The 19580-nt window shown below is 36.2% G+C and overlaps 1 protein-coding gene across 4 annotated transcripts; it reads right to left on the bottom strand.

The window, feature by feature from the left end:
- Nucleotides 1-3360: 3360 nt before the first annotated feature.
- LOC121260845 (probable low-specificity L-threonine aldolase 1) lies at nt 3361-12715 on the bottom strand. Of its 4 annotated transcripts, none has more exons than XM_041162894.1 (11): nt 12576-12715; nt 10512-10592; nt 9029-9482; nt 6343-6454; nt 5480-5530; nt 5252-5323; nt 5023-5155; nt 4857-4915; nt 4232-4332; nt 3540-3606; nt 3361-3449 (listed from the first exon to the last, which is right to left on the bottom strand). In XM_041162894.1, exons 3-11 carry the CDS (start codon nt 9469-9471, stop codon nt 3411-3413), a joined length of 1077 nt encoding a protein of 358 aa, XP_041018828.1. In that variant the 5' UTR covers nt 9472-9482; nt 10512-10592; nt 12576-12715; the 3' UTR covers nt 3361-3410. The 4 variants fall into 4 exon arrangements, with proteins under 4 accessions (XP_041018828.1, XP_041018825.1, XP_041018826.1 ...); XM_041162891.1 differs by lacking the exon at nt 12576-12715 and adding an exon at nt 11009-11290; XM_041162892.1 differs by lacking the exon at nt 12576-12715 and adding an exon at nt 11082-11289.
- Nucleotides 12716-19580: the final 6865 nt, after the last annotated feature.

The raw sequence follows: 19580 nt of genomic DNA on the forward strand, positions 1-19580 counted from the left end.
CGCAAGCATCCAATTCTTCTACAGAAGGAAACAATGGGTCCAGAAGAGATTCAGCAGGGGCTGGCCGAGGGCCTGGTAGTAGAGCCTGAACCGCTAGGAAATAACGTTGTGCTCCCCCACGTTGAAGGAACCGGAATCTCTGCACGCTCAAACTCCCGGTCGCGAGGCACTTGGGATCGACTTCCCAGTTCCCCGGCATGACTGTCGGAAAGAGAAGAACCCCCAGCCTCACCACTTTGCTTGGGCGGATCATGGCGTACCTTTGGTTGCTTTGCCCGACGACTGGAAGAACTCGAGGCGCGCTTCCAGGGAGAGGGGATACCATGCAAGAAATTCCTCCCAATAGCATAAGAGCGATCGAGCGTAGACAAAAGTAGTTGCGAATGTTCTCATTAGAGAGGACCATCGGTCTGCAACTCGTTAGGATGGGCCCGCACCAAATCTGTCACCAACTCCAACCGAGCCTCTTCCCTCCGATTGAGGGTAAGTTCCAAGCTCTTCACGGAATGGGGGAATTCCCAACACGCCTGAATGGGATACTCCTTGTGGGCGGCCTCCCCCTCGGAGTACTCCCAGTTTGGGCCCGACACGAAGAAAAATTTTCGGGACCACTCCTTTATGCTTGAGTGGCGCTGCTCGAGCGAGGCAATCTTCCGACTCGGAGACCTGGCTTGGAAACTATAGATGCTTTTCGGCCGGTAGTTGAGGCAGTATACGTACAAGAACTCTCGAGCCGTCAGATCAGGGTATTCTTCATAAGTCTTGTCGAGTACCATCCAAAAGATGATATAGCTAAATATCAGGAGCTACCATGCATTAGGACGGAGCTGCGTTGGGGCTAGCCCAAGATAATTTAGAACCTCGTGAACAAGATGGCAGAACGGGAGGCGGAGACCATTGGCAAACATCAACTGGAAAAGAGCCACCCTTGTCACCGTGCCGTCAGGATTCACTGCATGCTCACCACCCTGAGGAATTTCTAGAACAACGGAAGGAGGAATCCTGTACCTAGAGCGGAATGCCCTGAGGTCATCGCCAGAGATGGAGGAAACCCAGTGTTTACCTCCGAAATCTAAGGAACGAGGTCGACTTTGGGTGCCATAGCAGTAGTAGGAAGCAACAAGAAAGAGAGAAGGGGAAAAAAGGTCGCAACGAGAAAATGAGAAAGAAAAGGAGGAAAATGCGATGACTGAAGAGAGAGTGGGAAAAACGGTAGGAACACAAGGGATGGAAGCAGGAGGAAATGGGTGAAGAAGAAAGGGAGGGGGGCTTTATACAGTAGAGGAAGGATGGAGAGCACGCAGGAAACGAAGCGACCCTGACAGCAGTGACTCAGCAAGCGCCACGTGCTGCACGGTCTCTAAAGCAATGACAGGAATGACAGCCGTCATGTCAAGAGAGTGAGGGGTACGAACCAATAAGATCCTAGGACACGAAGGAAAGGGCGGCCAGCACGTCCAATCGATCTTCGGGAGACAGGACGACCTCAGGAGAGGAAGAGATGCGTCTCTTGAACAGGCGAATGACCTTGGGAACTTGAATCGACGGAAGCCAAACGAGCATCACCATAATTAAAAGTGTTATCAATTCCCACCACATGCTTGTGATAGGAATTCACAGGGTACTGTGAGGGAGGGGCCCATCCCAGAAGGGCCCAGGCCCAAAGAGGTCAAGTTACGGAACCCCAAGCCCAAAAACAAAACCCTGCCGAGCCTGTGACTACAAACCAACCTGAGAAGGCCCTTCGGCTTCAAGCTCAAATATGCTAAAGAGAGCGTCTCGGGACTTGGCAACCTACTGAGCCCTAGCATATGGCGCCAAGCAGGATGCCCCACTGTATGCGGACGGCTGGACATGTCTAATCGTCGTCTCGTCAGAGTCAAGGCACATTGCATTCAATGCATGTGTCAGAAGGCCCGGCACGTAACAGCGTGTCCCCAAAGTACATAGGACGGCTCAGCCATGACCTGACACCCAACCTGGCAAAAAGGTGGCAGCAGGTCTGATCTAGCACGGCCTGACACGCCACAATCTCCCTCGGCCACCTAAGCCGTGGACTGACACATCGTTGCAACAGGGAATGAGTAGTAGCACGACCTGACACACCATGATCTTCCTCGGCAGTGGAGCCCGAATCAAGTATAAATAGCAGACATCCCTTCTGCGGGAGGCTTCTCTTGAATCATTTTACTATTCTTTCTAATCTTCTGAGTTATTCTCATCCCTAGAGAATTTTGTTCACTGACTTTGGCATCGGAGTAACCCTGAGCATGACCGAAGCCCTTTCTTCCTCTTAGTTGCAAGTGGTGTGAGCTTAGTTATCGCGGAAGTGCTCGGGCTATAAAACATGACATCAACAATATCAATATTTAGTTTTATAATATTTTTATTCAACTTTCTCTCTCATTTTCCAAAACCCAATAAAATATCTTAACTCAAATCATTCCACTCCTCTTCACAAATCATTTCATTACTATTTACAAATTTTTTATATCATTTTATTTCTCAAGCAAGGCCTTAGGGAACGTTTTGAAACGTGTTTCATCTCATCTCATCTTATTTCCTTCCCAAACAACATTCAAACACAAATACTTTCAAACTAATCGTTACAATTTTTTCAAATGTCAAAACAAAAATAATATTAAAATAATATATTCTAATAATATTTTAACTTTATAATATTTTTTATTCAACTTTTTCTCTCTTCTTTTTCAAAACTCAATAAATACTTAACCCAAATTATTTTATTACTATTCATAAACTATCTTATTACTATTCACAAAATTCTCATATCATTTCATTCTCCAAGCATCTCCTAAGTGTCCAAACGAATGTTAAAACTAAATGCTCCCAATTAGAAGATTCCCAATATGATCTAATTACTTCATTTGTTTTGCATAAAAATTCTGGAAATATTTCTGGTATTTGGATGTACTTGAAAAAGTTTAACCAAAAAATGATTTAAAGGGTCATTTGAATTAGTGCTTTATCTCATCTCATCATTACAATTTTTTCAAATTTTTACACAAAATATAATAAATAATTCTTTTTCAAAACCTAATTCAACTTTTTCAAATCCCAAAACAATAATAATATTAAAAAATAATATTCTAACAGTATTTTATTTAACTTTCATCTAAAATCATCCAATCTCATCTCAACTTTCGAGTTTATATGAAACTATACAAGTGGAGCCCAATTTTATACAAGTTGTATTGTTTAATAATTGAGCATAATTTTGTATCCACAAATGACTAATTTAATAAACGAAACACCAGAAAATCATTTATTTTCTTAAGAAATAATTAGCATAAAAAGTTATACATACAACATTAGATTTATGTGGAATAAGTCTTTAGAAAACCCATTGGACTTCTTGAGAAGAAAGAGAGTGATGATAATTTCACCCACTAGATGCCATTTTGATCTTGTACTCCAGATAGAGCATGCTGCAAAATTCAAATACAAGTGTAAATTACAAATTTTAGGAACAAACTAGTGACGGGCCAGGAGGTGGAGATAGAGATGTTATTGATCACCTGAAAGTATGACAAGGTGTATTGCACATCACTTTCAGAAATTTGGTGGTGGAGGACAATCCTGATCCTGAAAAAGCAAAACACCAACATCATCATTTGATTCATTTTCCTGTCTAACAAAAACAAATACCGTCTAACTTTATAAACGGGATCATAGAAAATGTGCCATATCAGAGCATCTGAACTGAACATGCATTGAAAGTCTTGCCTCTATTTTTGACATGCAACAAACAGAGAATATGAAATAACATGTTGAAACTAAAAGGTGAAACAATGAAAATCAATGGAATCACTGTTCGAGAGACCTAAGATTCTAATATATCATCAATCCAATCATTGTTCACAAATTTTCTTTTTGCTATCAATGAATAGATCTCTCTCATTAGTTGTATGACTTAGATGTCTCATCTTTCAAGGCTACAAAGGAAAATGGATTCAACTGAGAAAAGATATGCAGTTGGATTAAATTTTCAATATCATTACAATCAGTCATGGTACCAAATTCTGCAGCTAGCAGAAACATTGGAGACAAAAATATCACTTGATATGAACACACTTGCTTACTTCTTTTAAGCTTATATTTGTTGAAAAAACTAAATCCATGAGTTGGACTTAAACAAAAAAAAACAATGAAAAGACGAACTAGGAAAGAATTCATGGATTTAAGCTGCTTTTTGTGAGGAAAACCAGACCTTAATGGGCCCTCTTGCATCACCAGTATACCATGTTCTTCTAAGTACTCGCACATTTTTTCTGCTGTGAACTTTGAGCTTTCTTCTATGTCAAAATATATCTGGTGATGTACCAAAGCAAAAGTATGTATTAGTACATGATCAGCTTATATGAATGAGATCAAGAAAAGCACTAATATGTAATATACAAATGAACAAATGAACTCAACCTGAAGTGTCAAGTGACTTAAATCATTCTATATGGACACCACCCCCCCCCCCCCCCCCCCCCCCCCCCCCCCCAAAAAAAAAGATAAAATGTGAGAGATCACAAGGAGAAACAATTAATCCTCCTAAAGTGTTATAGTGGTTCCGATTATAATCCTGTCGGAACAAATCTTGTGCAAAGTTGTGCTCAAACCTTTGCATGAAGCAGATTTGCATGTGTCCCACTTTCAACATGATTTGTTATTGAGCAAGCGTACACTAAGCTACTTGATAATAAAAACTAGATTCAGTAAACTAGTTTCTTAACCACTTAATACTTGGTTCAGAAACTTCCCAATCTTAAATTATGTAAACTAGAATCTCAAGAGTTCTGATTACATAGAAAAACAACCAAAATTCACATAACTAAGATACTTACAATATTGGTCTCCACTGAGGCAACATCGACTTTTATTCCTTTGATTTGACTCAGTCCTTCTGGAATTTTTGAGAGAGAAAATAGAAATAAAGAGACGGGAATAATTATTCTTCCCAGCAACGATAATGCAATATGAAACAAGTACACTAGAATACTAAGTACCAACCTGCTAAAATCTTAGCTTTCTTGTGATCGCCTTCAAGCTTTACAACATTTTCTTGTACAGCTACCAAAGCAGCAGCGCAAAGGATCCCAACCTGTCTCATCCCACCACCTAAGGTTTTCCGAAGTATTTTGGCCTAACAGGTGGAAACAGAAGAGTTTGATGCTAAGTAAGTTTTCTAATAGATGTAAGGAGCTGCTGATACTTCTAACCATATAATTTTCGTTGGTACCTTGGCAATAAAGCTTCTGGAGCCAACAATAACAGATCCAACTGGAGCACCCAGACCCTTTGACAGGCATACCTGGTTCACAAATTTAAATGAGACAAAAGCATTGGCAATATGTGGTCTAATAAATAATGAACTTCAGAATTAAGTTGCAAGTAATATCAACAAGTGATAATACTGAAAACTTGCAGAATAAAAAGATCTAAGAATGCCCGCACAAGGCAATCATACCGAAACGGAGTCAGCAGCTTGCACCAGCCTATGAACAGGAATGCCGAGTGCCTGGCAGACCAATGTTTCTGGATTAGAAATTAGAAACTCATATGGTATATACTACACAATTTGTTGAAGAAAGACAATTGGCATCAGAAACAGATTGATCCAAAATCATCACTCACAATGAAAACGAATGTTCAGCTCAAATTTACATAGAAGATAAATGCATTTACTTAGAAGAGAAGAATGTAGAAAATATGGAAGATAAATGCCTCTGAAGCATCATAACAGGCACTCCAAGTTAAATTATCCATATCCTAGAACAGGTGGATGAATAAAATAAGCAGCTGTCACCGCATGGTAGCAATTATAGGAACATTAAGATCACTTTTTCCAAATATCAACTATTACACAAAGTGACAATTTTCTATAATGGCCCCCCTCGTAAGAGTGGAATTAGCCAGTGCACAATAGCTAATTTTAGACAGTGCAATATAATTCATATTGTCATCCTCGAGCAGGTTAGCACACAAATGTGCAATATAATTCATATTTTCATCCTCAAGAGATATCATACAGCATATTGTAGCAGTTGTATTCATGAATGTGAAACACTTTTCCAGCATTTAAGTGTGCTAACCTGTTTGAGGATGAGGTTCAACATATGTGGGAAAATGGTAAAGGTAGAAAAAAAGCGTGCTCTAAGGTACTTGGCCATTTCGCACTGCAAAATTTAAGCTTCCATAGGGATTTCTAGCACATCATATGGACTAAATCACAACTCCAGGGACGTACTTACTTACCTCCACATGGCTGTCGAACATACCACACAATAATTCGCAATGACAAACTAAACACATGCAAAAAATTTTACTTACAACCGATGCGTTAAAAATGCGGGCCCCATCAATATGAAGCTTCAAACCATGCTTTTTGGCTAGCTCTCCAACTTTGTCTACATATTCTACAGACAGACATCTACCTCCAGAGCTACATTTAGTAGAGATGCCACTCGTAAGGCATTACAGTCACAGAATACACAGTCATTACAGTTGAAAAGTATAAAGAAAAACATATTGATGGTTCAATAAATTGATAGGGAAAAAAAGAAACACCATGTGGAAGAAAAGTTCATATTCCTCAGCAATACAGTTCATAGATTCAAGAGCAATTAGTGTAATTTATAATATAATTTGCTTAAAGTAGAGCTACTGCTTAAATTTCTCAGAAAATTCCATACTGTGCTGAGTGTAGTTCCAGGTACTTTTGAACGTGGATTCTAGACTGATTGCAACAACAAAATATAGCCTTTTAGGTAGTAATAATATAAAACATGGACCTTTATACATCCCTTCCCACCAACCTGATCAAGGATTACAAAGTAATGTTCCTGCAAAAATATGTCTCGTTCTGGCCTGAACTAAAAAAATGAAAGTAATACAAGAACCCAAAAGGAGTGTGGCTTGTAGCATTACCCTTTTTCTTATATATTTTTCTCCTTCTAGATAGTTTTGTTTCTTGTATACTTACTGGGTACTTGGATTGTACCCTTTAATGAAGTCTTAATACTATAAAAAAAAAGTCTTGAATGTTATGATCAATGTTTTACATTAAGAGCAGACAGGTTTGACCAAAAGTCCATGAGAGACGACTTCAGTTATCTTACATTCATATGAGCCTACTCGGATATTGAGCTGAGTATGAATAAACAAAGAGAACAAGAATGTGAAATTCATTATTATGCTACTTTCCAGACTTCTGAGAATCCTAAAACTGAAATTAATGCAGTTGACTGCACTGCTTCCACACACTGAAGTTATGTGCAAACATGGAATGAAACATCATGCCACAAGAAGAATTTAACTTTTTCTTTTCAAAGCCACAAACATCCAAATTGACTTGAGAACTGGAATGATAATGCATTTAGCAGTCCAAGTCCCAAAACTGAGAGCACAAGCTATATTTGTCTGGACATTGAAAAATTAAAGTTAAAACTAACTCAGTTCAATCAAACCTCCGTACGTGTAGAAGTGAGGGATGAGCATAACAAAATCATTATGTGATCCTAAAGACTCTGAAGAACGGAAAAAAATGAGGCAAAGAAATTAGAAATACTTAATAATGAGCTTCTGTCAAAGCTATGCTAAATGTCATATCCTTCCCCAATATATTCAATCCAAATTAAAGCTATATGGAAGCATGAGTAGCATTTTATCCTGTGATGTAAGGAAGCGTGTCTTTACAAATTAGCAATTAGAGTTGTGTACAATTCACGGTAATTGAGCGAAGATTGCCCTTGGGAAAGAAAATATCATCAGTTCAGATGATATTTGAAGAAGCCTCGAAACAAGAACTAGTTTCATTGGATAATACAACCATAAAAAAGATGATAACAGTAGTAATAGAATTAACTGTTAACAGAGAAATCGCCAACTCTGCATCTGCAGGGCAGTTTACCATGCCTTTCAACCCAATAAAATTTGTGCATTACAACTGCATGGGCATGCAGGTCCCCAATAATTGGTGTCACAGAAAAGCATATATTTCATATAGCATGCATGTAGAGGCAGGCATAACATCAAACGAAGGAGAACAAAGAAACCAGGTACCAGTGCTTTTTCACAATTTACTTTTTCACAATATACCTGCAGGCATATTCCAACAAATAAAATGCTGACGATGACAGTCACATTGAACATGCCGGAAACATGTATTGTATTTTTTACATAGAAAAAATAACATAAAAGAAAGTAAAAGAAAAAAAAAAGAACGGCACTAAGGGTGGTGGAGAGGATCCGTCCCACCACATGGCACCTCTACCGGCAAGTTAAATTCAATACCCTTAGATGTTTTCCAACAAAATAAAATGCCGATGCTGACAGATACTTCATCTAACGTGTCGGAAATATGTATGTGTTTTACAAAAAAAAAGTGAAAAATTAGATAAAGTAAAAGTGAATAAAGAAAGGGACTGAGGGCAGAGCAGGGGATCTCTCCTACCCTATGGTGCCTCCACTGGCATGGTTGATGCGCAGGGTGGTCTCCTATGCTCCTTTCCCTACGTGGTGAGCAGGTTGGGGGATCCTCACTCCTCCCCCTGTGCAGTGGAGGCATGACCCCTCCCACCCACCCCATACCAACACCATGCAAGTGGAGGCAGAGGGGATCTCCTCCCCTCCCAGGGCCTCTCCACCACACTGCAGGAGGCCACCCCATGGGGTGACAAGGGATGCCTCCAATCTTTTATATTTTTTATTATTATATTTTTAATTATATGTGAACATGTGAAACAATGTTTTTTTCGATGTTATTTTTTTTCATTTCTTAAATTTAATGTGTAGAAGTACAGGTGTTGAGTTTATTAAATTAAAAATTCAGGTTTCAAAAAGTGAAAAAGTACAGGTAACTGATTTCTTAATTTTCCCTTAAAAAACCAGCTTTCACAGCACACAATGTGGAATCTCCCAATATATTCATTTAAGACGTCGATTATAAAAAGTGGTTAGGGTATCATTATCTACCACAAGCCACACATAACTCTTTGCTAAGTATAATAATCCTTACTTTGCATGCGTGTTTTCCAAGCAGATAAGCCTTGTAGTAGGGTACACGAGCACCCCTCTCGGATCTCTAATGGCAGCTTCAATTAAATCAATATCCATTGTTCCATCTCGGTTGTTCTTTACAGTCATTGGATGCACACCTCCAATTGTTGAAATGCCACCATTCTCATAAATGTGGATATGGGAATTGTCTCCAAGAATGACTTCACTTCCCCTAGTGTCGCAATGAACAAGCACACTAATTAGATTGCCCATTGTGCCTGAGGGAACAAATAGGGCTGCCTCCTTCCCCGTGATCCTTGCCATTTCTGTTTCCAAGCGTAAAGCAGTTGGGTCATGGTGCAAAACGTCATCATCAACCACAGCAGTCGCCATAGCAGCCCGCATTGCTTCAGTCGGTTTGGTGACTGTGTCAGACCGGAGATCCACTGTTCGAGTAATCATTTTTTCCAGAACTGAACAATAAATGAATAAGAAACAATTCTTACACCATATTCAAAGAAAAATGCATCTAAACTTAAAAGAATCAATTGAAATGAAAAACTTCAAACCGATGCCTGCAGACTTTCTTTTCTCCAACCATTATTGGATAATTCAAAAATTCTGATAAAATTATAATCTCCACTGTGAAAGCAAGAAAGGAACTTTATTGCAAAATAGGCACGCCATGTGCAATCAAAAGCAGTTCTCATTAGATTCTAAAAGAAAAATATTTAGTGCCAACAAAAACAGGATTATGTATGGCTTATTTTCAACCATTTTGACCCTCAATTTGTGGATGGAACTATCTTTATAGAACAAAATAAATCTGGTATTCATGCTATTCTCCGAGATGAACAAGGTCAAGTATTAATGGCAATTTGCAAAGTTGAATATGGGGAACAAGAAGTGGAAAGTATAGAGGCACTAGAAGTTCTATGAGGGCTGCAGTCTACCTTTCATTTGGGTACCACAAAGATTATTATTGAAAGTGACTATAAAAACTATAGTGCATCGACTGAATGCACCAAATATGAACATGTCTCATCAAGAAGCCTTGCTAGCTGAAGTCATAGATCTTTGTAAATAGAAGTCAGACATAATGGAAGAGACGCAAATGGTGCAGCACACTCACTAGCCCAACATTGCAAAGTTATTGAAAAGAGTAAAGTTTGGAGGCAATCAGATCCTGAATTTGTTAAACAATATGTAATTGTAGATTCCTCTTTTGAATCTGTACTGTTTATTGCTTTCAGCAATTTTTTAACTAAGTATCCATTTTCATAAAATATCTATGGCTCATTTTCAACTATTTTGACCCTCAATTTGTCTGATCACTATTTTACACGGAGTTTTTATGGTCCAAACAGTAAGGGTTCGAATAGTCCTGATCACTATCATGCCATTTCGTCTTGAACTAGGCTCAAGGAAGGAATTCAGGAAGTCAGTTCACGAGCAACATAAAAACTAATCAGAGAAAGACAGTGAGGGGATTATGACCACACCAGTGTAAACTCTTCTTCTTCAGTGCCTTCAACTCGGTTTCAGAAAACTTCTCGATTGAAATGACTGGCGATCCTTATACGCTGCATAACAGTAATAAAGTTTGAAAATATTCGACAGAACAGGAAATCTAACGATATATATATAGATATATATGTATATAAACAAATTATTGGCAAACCCTCAGAATTGTTGACAAAAATGAAACAGAATTCTCAAACGTCCACCGAGGAAAAACAGTTTTTCGCTCTTTATGATGTAAAGCAGCCATAACAAACACATGCAAAGGCAAAAACTACTCTACCAGTTAAAGCATCTCAAGAATCTTAGCCCACCCTAAATTTAAATAAGAAAAAGAACCCAAGAATTTATTCTTCTTTTCTTGTTTTGGACGAGTAACTCCCAAGAACTCCCTCCCAAAAAGGGCTACCACTACGACAATCAAAACAAACAGCTCATTTTCTCAAACTTCGAACAGGTTTATGACTCAAAAAGAAACCTTAAGAAAACAGGGTTTAGTTTTGAGATTCCAAATAACCCAAACTGAGCCACAGTTGGAATGTCAGATGTACGAAGATATTCTGTTCTGGAATATGCCAGAAGCATTAGCGTCGGTTTGCATCCACGTCGACTTGGCCACTGTTGGACTCTTATACAAGGAAAAGTTCAATAGACGGAATCACAAGAGGAACCAGATGAACTATGGCATTCATCGCCAATTATATCTATTATAATGTTACGTTCCATTTTCTGTGAATCTTTATCTTTCCTTTCGTGGATGGAAAAGTAGCTTTTTGATTTTTCCAAAGAAAAGTAGCTTTCGAAAATTTTCTGTGAATATCTTATATTTTGTGAGGTAGGAACTCAAATCAATGCGTTTCAAATCACTAATTATTATTATTAACTTTGCATTTATATTTCAAAACTTATAAACTTACAATTTTTATGCAATTACTTTTTTAATTTTATTTTAAATAGAAGATAATTATGTCAAATTAGAATTATTACTAAAGTGGCGCAATTTAATTACAGTAGAATACGAATGAAAATGAGAGTTATAATTTGTAAAATTTTTTAATTATAAGAAAAATATATATTTATTTAAAAACTTATTTATTAACAAATCAATTACATTACTAATCTGAAAAATTCTTCTCATTAGTACTATTTACTATCTCACACTCTACACTCTATAAAAACACTCATACATCTTATAAAAAAATACTCTCACACTTTATGAAAAACTCTAAATATAGGGTGCGTATTGTGAACGGTAGCTGATTCGTAGCATAACTCTATTAATATAGAAGAGTTTTGCTACACAACCTCCGTCACACTTCACATTCTATATTTTTTAAAATTTTTAAATTTTTTTAAATTTTTAAATTTTTTAATATTTTTTTTGAGTTTATTCTTTTTAAATTATTTCAAATTTTTTATTTATTGTTTATATAATAAATATTTGATAAAAGAAAAAAATAATAAAAATTAAAAAAATAGTAGAGTGTGCACTGTAGAGTGCGAAAAGGTTACGAAGATTTATTTAATATAGAAGTATGACACAACAGCTTACATAAATAATTTGGATTCCCATCCTGCCAGATGGCTGTAAAAATAGATGCCTTTCAATTTAAAGTCATTGTCAGTGATTTCGATACGATACCAAAGAGAGAGAGGAGAGGAAAGGAAAACAACAAAAAAGAGGAAGAAAAATGAAAGGAAAAACCCAGTAACCGAGGCTAACTGAATGGTTAGTGAGAATTTGAAATGGCCGGCCGAAGCATTCACTGGGGACCCAAGTCACCGTCTTTTCATTTCCCCTCTTTCTTACTCTGCCTTTCATCATTCAACAGAATCTCATACGTTCAGAAAACAACATAAAGAGAAAGATAAAAAAAAAAAGTTAAAAACCCAAGAGGATCAAAAATCTCATGAACGACAAGATTGGAGAATGACGTAAAGATCAGACATTATATGACTACTAACAACCATTTTATCATAAGAAGTGACAACAAAAGATCTAAAGTATCAGTTGGCATCTACCATGTAACAAAATTTTATCGTACCTGCGAGGGTTAAGCTCTACACAGCTCCATCTTCGGAGAGAAAGAGAGACAAAGGGCTCTTTATATGCAAGCTTGAATGGTGGGGAAATAAGCTAATCCCGCAGCCAGGGCCAGCAGGAAGAAGGTTTCATTTTGCCTTCCGCTTACTTGGCATAGTGATTATCTGACACAGCACACACTAATGTCAGGGATATCGTCAACAATACGGATAATGAACTATCCTATCCCTGCATTCAAAAAATAAAAAACTATCCTATCCCTGGTGCTTGACGTGGCAAATACCAATAAAGTGATGCTAATCATTTAAAATACTTTAAATAATTTTACATATCAATTACTTAAATATTATTTAAAATATTCCAAATTAAAAATAATAAAATATGAGAAAAAAATAATAATTTTCAACTTCTTTGCGAAGAAAAAATAAATTAATTTTCAACTTCATGAGTTTACGAAAATGCTTCGAATTGCTTTTAAAGATTGTAATTATAGTTTGTGGGTCGTGTTTCAACATTAAGGGTGCGTTTGGTTACCAAATTCACCTCAATTCATCTCAACTCATTATTACAATTTTTTTAAATTCTAATACAAAATATAATAAACAATTCAATTTTTTCAAATTTCAAAATAATAATAATATTAAAAAATAATATTCTAACAATATTTTATCATCACAACTCAATTCAACTCAACTCACTTCAACATCCACACACACACAGTGTTGTGTGTGGGTGTTGCACCCAACTCAATTCATCTCAATTTATTTTAATTTTTCGTAAAAAGTTCAATCATTTCAACATATTCCATACATTTCAATTAAAAAAATTAAACTCATCTTAACTTAAAAAAGTTAAACTCATCTTAATGGGATGCACAAAATATTATTATTCATAACTCAACTCAACTCATCTCAACATCCAAACGCAAACTTAAGACAACTTATATAAATAATAATACAATACGATACGATTTATATAATCTACACTACAATAAATTAGGTCTTTTGGAACGAAAATTTTCATCTCAAAAAACTGGTATTTTGTCCCAAAATATTTTTTGGGACGAAAAAAAACCATCACAAGTTCGTCCCTATAAAAATGTCCCAAAAGGTATTTTGGGACGAAAATGAAAAATTCGTCCCAAAAAATATCTTTTGGGACGAAATTAAGCTGGACCGTTCGATCGCGTTTGAACGAAATTTTTTTTTTTTTTACGATTTAAATTCGTCTCGGAAATTCGTTCGAACGCCTAAAATAACGTTCGAACCATGAGTAATTGTTCGAACGAGTATTTCATGGCCAGTCAATCGATACAAATCCGTTCAACCAAATACACATGAAGAAAAGTTCAAACAAAAAAATTATCGATCGAACGCAAATAGTGAATTTCCTGTTCGAACGACTCAGAATTTTTTACCGTTCGAACTCTAACTTTCAATGTTCGAACGGTTGTGTCCATTTTTATATGTTTGAATGTTTGATGAGAGTTCGAACGGTTATTATTTTCTTGGACAATAATACGAATTTAAAACCAAATAGATATGTATATTTCAAAAATACATTACAAATTGTTCAATATAAATAAAACTAATCTAATAATTCAGAACTAAATAAATAAAATACTAATAATACTAATAAAATTATCAGTACATTATACATAATTGTTCAATATGCAAAAACACTTATAATGAAATTCAATAGTTTGGAGGCCTGAATTGTTGCATAAGCATCTGCATTTGAAGCTGCATCTGTCTTTGTTGTTCTTGCATTTGGAGTTACATCTCTCTTTGTTGATCTTCTTGCTGTTTTATGCGCATCTCCATGTCTGCTTGTTTCGTCAATTGAGCTTCTAACTCCTGCTGTTTTGCCATCAATTCTTCGATCTTAGAATTTACATTTTCTAACGCAATGGCAGTAGTGCTTGATGTTGATGAAGAGTCTGCAAGCTTTACACAGCGACCCAAACCTCTCAAGTAGCCAGAACGTTGACCCAGAACTTGTGTAAAAATTTCAATATCACTTGTTGATGAATTATGATCTGATACAGCTTCAGCACGAATGGCAACCATTTTATCCTACACACAACATATAAAATTAATATTGACACAATAATTTAAATATGATTAATTAAAAGAAATTATAATACTTACATAATTCTCACGAGCATCGGGATGAGTCCACTCTCTATTACTATTAGTATGTGATGCAACATATAATTTTGTTAAATCATAGTTAGTGTCTGACTCTTGCTACAAGAGACATTGTTAAGATATAAAGTTTATATTAAAAACAAACTACATAGAATAAAAAAAATTTTAAAAAAAAGTACATTACCAATTTCTGAGATAGTCGATGGAAAGATCTTGAGCCTGCATGATGATGAATCTTTAACTTTGATCTATTCGTTTTGTTTATAGAACTTCGCTCCTGCATAGAAGTTGTAAAAGTTAGTAAGTGAAAAGTTACAAATATGACACATAAAGAATTCATTTAATTTACCTTATATGATGGATCCTCAAACATGTCGCAAAGTTTTCCCCATTCTTCAGCTCGAACATCCTGAAAAGGATGCTGGCGTGCATCTTCCTTGTTCTCGTACTTCTTGTAATGCTCATGACATCATGCCTTATACTTGCGAAATGCATTAGACATAAGCTCTTCGACAGTCCTATACTCATCTCTCCGACCAAAATTTAGTTCGAAGTCATCCTTGAAAAAGTATATACACAAAGATCATTTAGAATATTAAATAATATGAAAAAAAAATTATTTTTATTTAAATATTACGTACCAAACAACGCTTCTTTATAAGCTCTTTCACATCTTGCGAGACTTTATGCCATGAACTCGTAGCCAAATGTGCATAAGTCCGTGTAAGAGCACCCACATGTGAAGCAAGCCAAGCTGCTTGTTGTCCCTCCCCTCCGGTATGTTCGTCAGCAATGTTAACCTTAATCTTACCTACTTTACGATATTTCTCTAACGTCACGCCTCTAGTAGTGCCTCGTCCGTGACGAGATTGTACTGTTATCTCTATAAAATGATATTACTTATTTACCTTGTATCAATTATCATATATCTTAATTAAAAAAATGAATATTAGCTATTTATCTTGTTCCATAGAGTCAGTCTCTAATGATGAGTCAGACGGAAAGCTAGGAACAGGTGGAGATGGGATGCGAACTTCTTTCCTCTTTGGTGGCATAATTGTGAGATATTGTATCATGTGAACACAAAACCGATCAATTATCTGTATCAGTTTCATCTATAAATTCACTCTCATCATCTATAGATATTTCATATGAGTCAACACTTTGATCAACTGTCGCTTCAACAATTTCAGCTTCAATATCTTCCCTATGTAATGGGATCATCTCATACTGGCTCAAATCCAAAAATAAGTTAATGGCATGTTGACTCTCTTGGTATGCTTCTTAAGTAGAGGGATCATCTTCTTCTTCATCTTGTCCCTCCGCCTCAGGGATAACGTCAAAAATATTTTTAGGAGAAAACTTTTGTACTACTTGCCATTGATTTCCTAATTGAGGATCGTCTAAATAGAATACTTGAGATGCTTGGGAAGCCAAAATAAAATGATCATCTTCATACTATTTTTTTGATGTATTAATACTCAGAAAATATTCATCCTGACATTTTCCTGTTCGAGGATTGCTTAAATCCAACCAATGACACTTAAATATCTAAATAGAACACTTGAGATGCTTGGGAAGCCAAAATAAAATGATCATCTTCATACTATTTTTTTTATGTATCAATACTCAGAACATATTCATCCTGGCATTTTTCCGTTCGAGGATTGCTTAAATCTAACCAATCACACTTAAATATATAAACCACAAGCTCCCCCACATATCTCATTCCAATTATATCTATGATAACTCCGTAGAAATCAACATTCTCTCCATCATGACTCCCTTCGACAAGGACACCACTATTTTGTGTTTTCCTATAAAGTTCTCGATCAATTGTGTGATATCTACTTCCTTGAGAAATACATGCAAAATATCGAGCAGCGCGCCTCGAAGGGCCACGCACCAGTGCATATAGTTCGTCTGATATATCGTTCGGATTACTCACATGTATTTGTACAACCTACATATTAAATAAAGTATAAACATTCAACTGTTAACAATCCTCTGTATTTAAAATATGTTAGTGCAAAATTCCATCTGTATTATATTCATTACCCGTTGTTCGAACCATTTCGGAAACTCCTGTTCATGTCTCTGGTCTATATCATTTACTCCCAGTTCTTTTAGCACGTTAATATGATCACTGAAATTAAAAATTATCAACAATAACCATATTCGATATGTTTGTTTAATAAGTAAATTCAATGATTAAATAACAATTAATTTGAACTTACTTCAAGTGGCTCTCTATCTCTGGGCAATTATTTAGCACGTACTACTGAGCTTTCTTGAACTCCATTTCACACAAATCATAACCACGCTGAGCACCAAGTGGACGTACTTGTTGGGAAAATACAGAAAATCCGTTCTGTTGTCTTGCTTGGTCAACATCAAAGTTTCTTTCCGGCCAATCAAACCTTGTGTCAACGCCATGGAAGTATTTGGAACAGAATGTATGCCACTCATCATCAATATATGTTTCTGCAATTAATCCTTCTGGACAGGCCTTATTACCCATTGTGCGTTTCAACTTTCCAAGAAACTGTTCAATGGGATACATCCATCTATACTGGACTGGTCCTGCAAGTCGAACCTCGCGAGGCAAATGAACGGCTAAATGAACCATGATGTTGAAAAATGACGGTGGGTAAATATTTTCCAACTTACACAATATAATTACAATTTCTCATTTCATACGATCTAAAGCTTCTACATTCAATGTTCTAGCACATAAATCTTTAAAAAATGCACCCAGGTCAATTAATGCAACCCGCACATCTCTGGTCAAGAATCCACGGATACCAACAGGCAAGACACGTTGTAAAAATACATGACAATCATGGCTTTTTAGTCTAGTAATTTTCTAGTCATTTGTTCGCACACACCTTGTTAAATTCGAGGCATATCCGTCCGATAATTTAATCTTCTGCAACCACTCGCAAAATGTAGCCCTTTCGTTCCTTGACAATGTATACCACCCAATTGGCATGTAAACAGACGAACCGCTTTGTTGCAAATGCATTTCAGGTCTAATTCCCAACCGCTTTAGATCTTTCTGTGAGTTTATATTATCCTTTGTTTTACCTTCAATTGACATCAATGTTCCTAACACGAACTCACATATATTTTTTTCAATATGCATAACATCGAGACTATGTCGCAATTTTAACGTCGACCAGTAGGGGAGTTCAAAAAATATATTTTTTTTTTTGTCCAATTGAACTCATTCGCACTTCGTTTTCTCTTCCGTTGTTTCTTACCAAAATCATTACTTCCAACATTCACAAACTGTGCAATAATATCTTCGCCAGACAATAATGATGGAGGGTGCCCCCATTCAACAGTGTCTTCAAACATCCTACCATTTCCACTCCATCTATAGTCACTAGGTAAAAATCGATGATGACCCATGAAGCATAGTTTCCTCCCATACGTAAGCCATTCAAATTGGGTATGTTTGTTACAAATCGGACATGCCAATTTCCCCTTAGTACTCCAACCTAACAAGTTTCCATAAGCAGGAAAATCATTTATTGTCCATAACACCGCAGCATGCATATTGAATGACTTGCATGTTGATGAATCAAATGTTAGGGCATTGGCATTGGCTTCATCAAAAGCCTAGCCAAGTGCAAAATTTGATGAATTTCATCAAAATAGGGCTGCATTGGATTAGTCAAATAGATAAATGTGAAACTTTGAGCTACAGTAAATCTATAGGTTTCTTCAAATTTGAAAGTCTACTATTCATTCATCAAATCTATTTTTTATTCACTTTTAATCTCCAAATGTCTTTTTTATTCACATTTAATCTCCAACCGTCTTGTAATAATAATATAAGAATCAAATTAAATTATTAATCAACATATGATTAGTGTAATTGTAAAATATGAAAAAAAATAAAAATATTTTTATTAAAAAAATAATATTATATTATTATTTTGATGAATTCAATGGCTAATTCAATGTGGAGTTATGACTAGAGAAGTTTTAGATTTATAGAAATCATGTACTTTTCATCAAATTTTAGAGATAACTTTGATGAAGCCAATGCCAATGCTCTTAAGACCCTATTCTCCCACAAATCTTTCAATTCTACTATCAGTGGCTGCAAGTGTATGTCTATATCATTTCCTAGTGATCTCGGACCTGGAATGAGCAAACTCATAATGAAATACGGATCTTTCATACACTTCCACGGTGGTAGATTGTATGGCATAAGTACAACTGGCCAAGTACTATGATTAGTACTCATGTTCCCAAACGGATTAAATCCATCTGTTGCTAACCCAAGTCGAACATTACAAGGTTCTTCAGCAAACCATGGGTGTTCCAAGTCAAATTCCTTCCAAATTTCTGAGTCTGCAGGATGTGACAAAACATTATCATTCTTGACTCTAGATGATGAGTGACATGTCATATCCACAGCCGTTGAACGTGACATAAATAACCATTGTAATCTAAATATCAATGGAAAGTAACGTACAACATTCCGTGGCACATTCTGCTTCCCAGTTGTCCATCTTGATTCATGGCAAATGGGAACTCGTTCAACTGCTCATTCTCTCGCCAAAATAACACACAATCATTCTTACATGCATGTATTTACATTGTAATCAAACCCCAGTCATTTTTTCAACTGTTTTGCTTCGTAAAAGTTGTGAGGTAAAATATTGTCCAATGGAAATGCCTCTTTAAAAAGCTCAAGCAACATATTGACAGCCTTAATAGATATTCGGCACATGAATTTTATATGAAGTAATCTAACTGTAAATGACAACTTACTGTGCCTTCTACACCCTGGATATAACTCACGCTATGAATCATTCCACAAGCGGGTATAAGTGTCATGG

Source organism: Juglans microcarpa x Juglans regia, chromosome 4D (genome assembly GCF_004785595.1).
Source record: "Juglans microcarpa x Juglans regia isolate MS1-56 chromosome 4D, Jm3101_v1.0, whole genome shotgun sequence".
In the NCBI taxonomy this organism is placed as follows: domain Eukaryota; kingdom Viridiplantae; phylum Streptophyta; class Magnoliopsida; order Fagales; family Juglandaceae; genus Juglans; species Juglans microcarpa x Juglans regia.

What these genes read in the sequence shown, in the direction of transcription:
- LOC121260845 (XM_041162894.1), bottom strand. Translation starts at nt 9,471, where the DNA reads ATGATTACTCGAACAGTGGATCTCCGGTCTGACACAGTCACCAAACCG. An exon ending in GAAAGCTAAGATTTTAGCAG is followed by an intron (nt 4,916 to 5,022) that starts GTTGGTACTTAG and finishes CAAAAATTCCAG; the next exon opens with AAGGACTGAGTCAAATCAAA. An exon ending in ACACCTTGTCATACTTTCAG is followed by an intron (nt 3,450 to 3,539) that starts GTGATCAATAAC and finishes TGAATTTTGCAG; the next exon opens with CATGCTCTATCTGGAGTACA.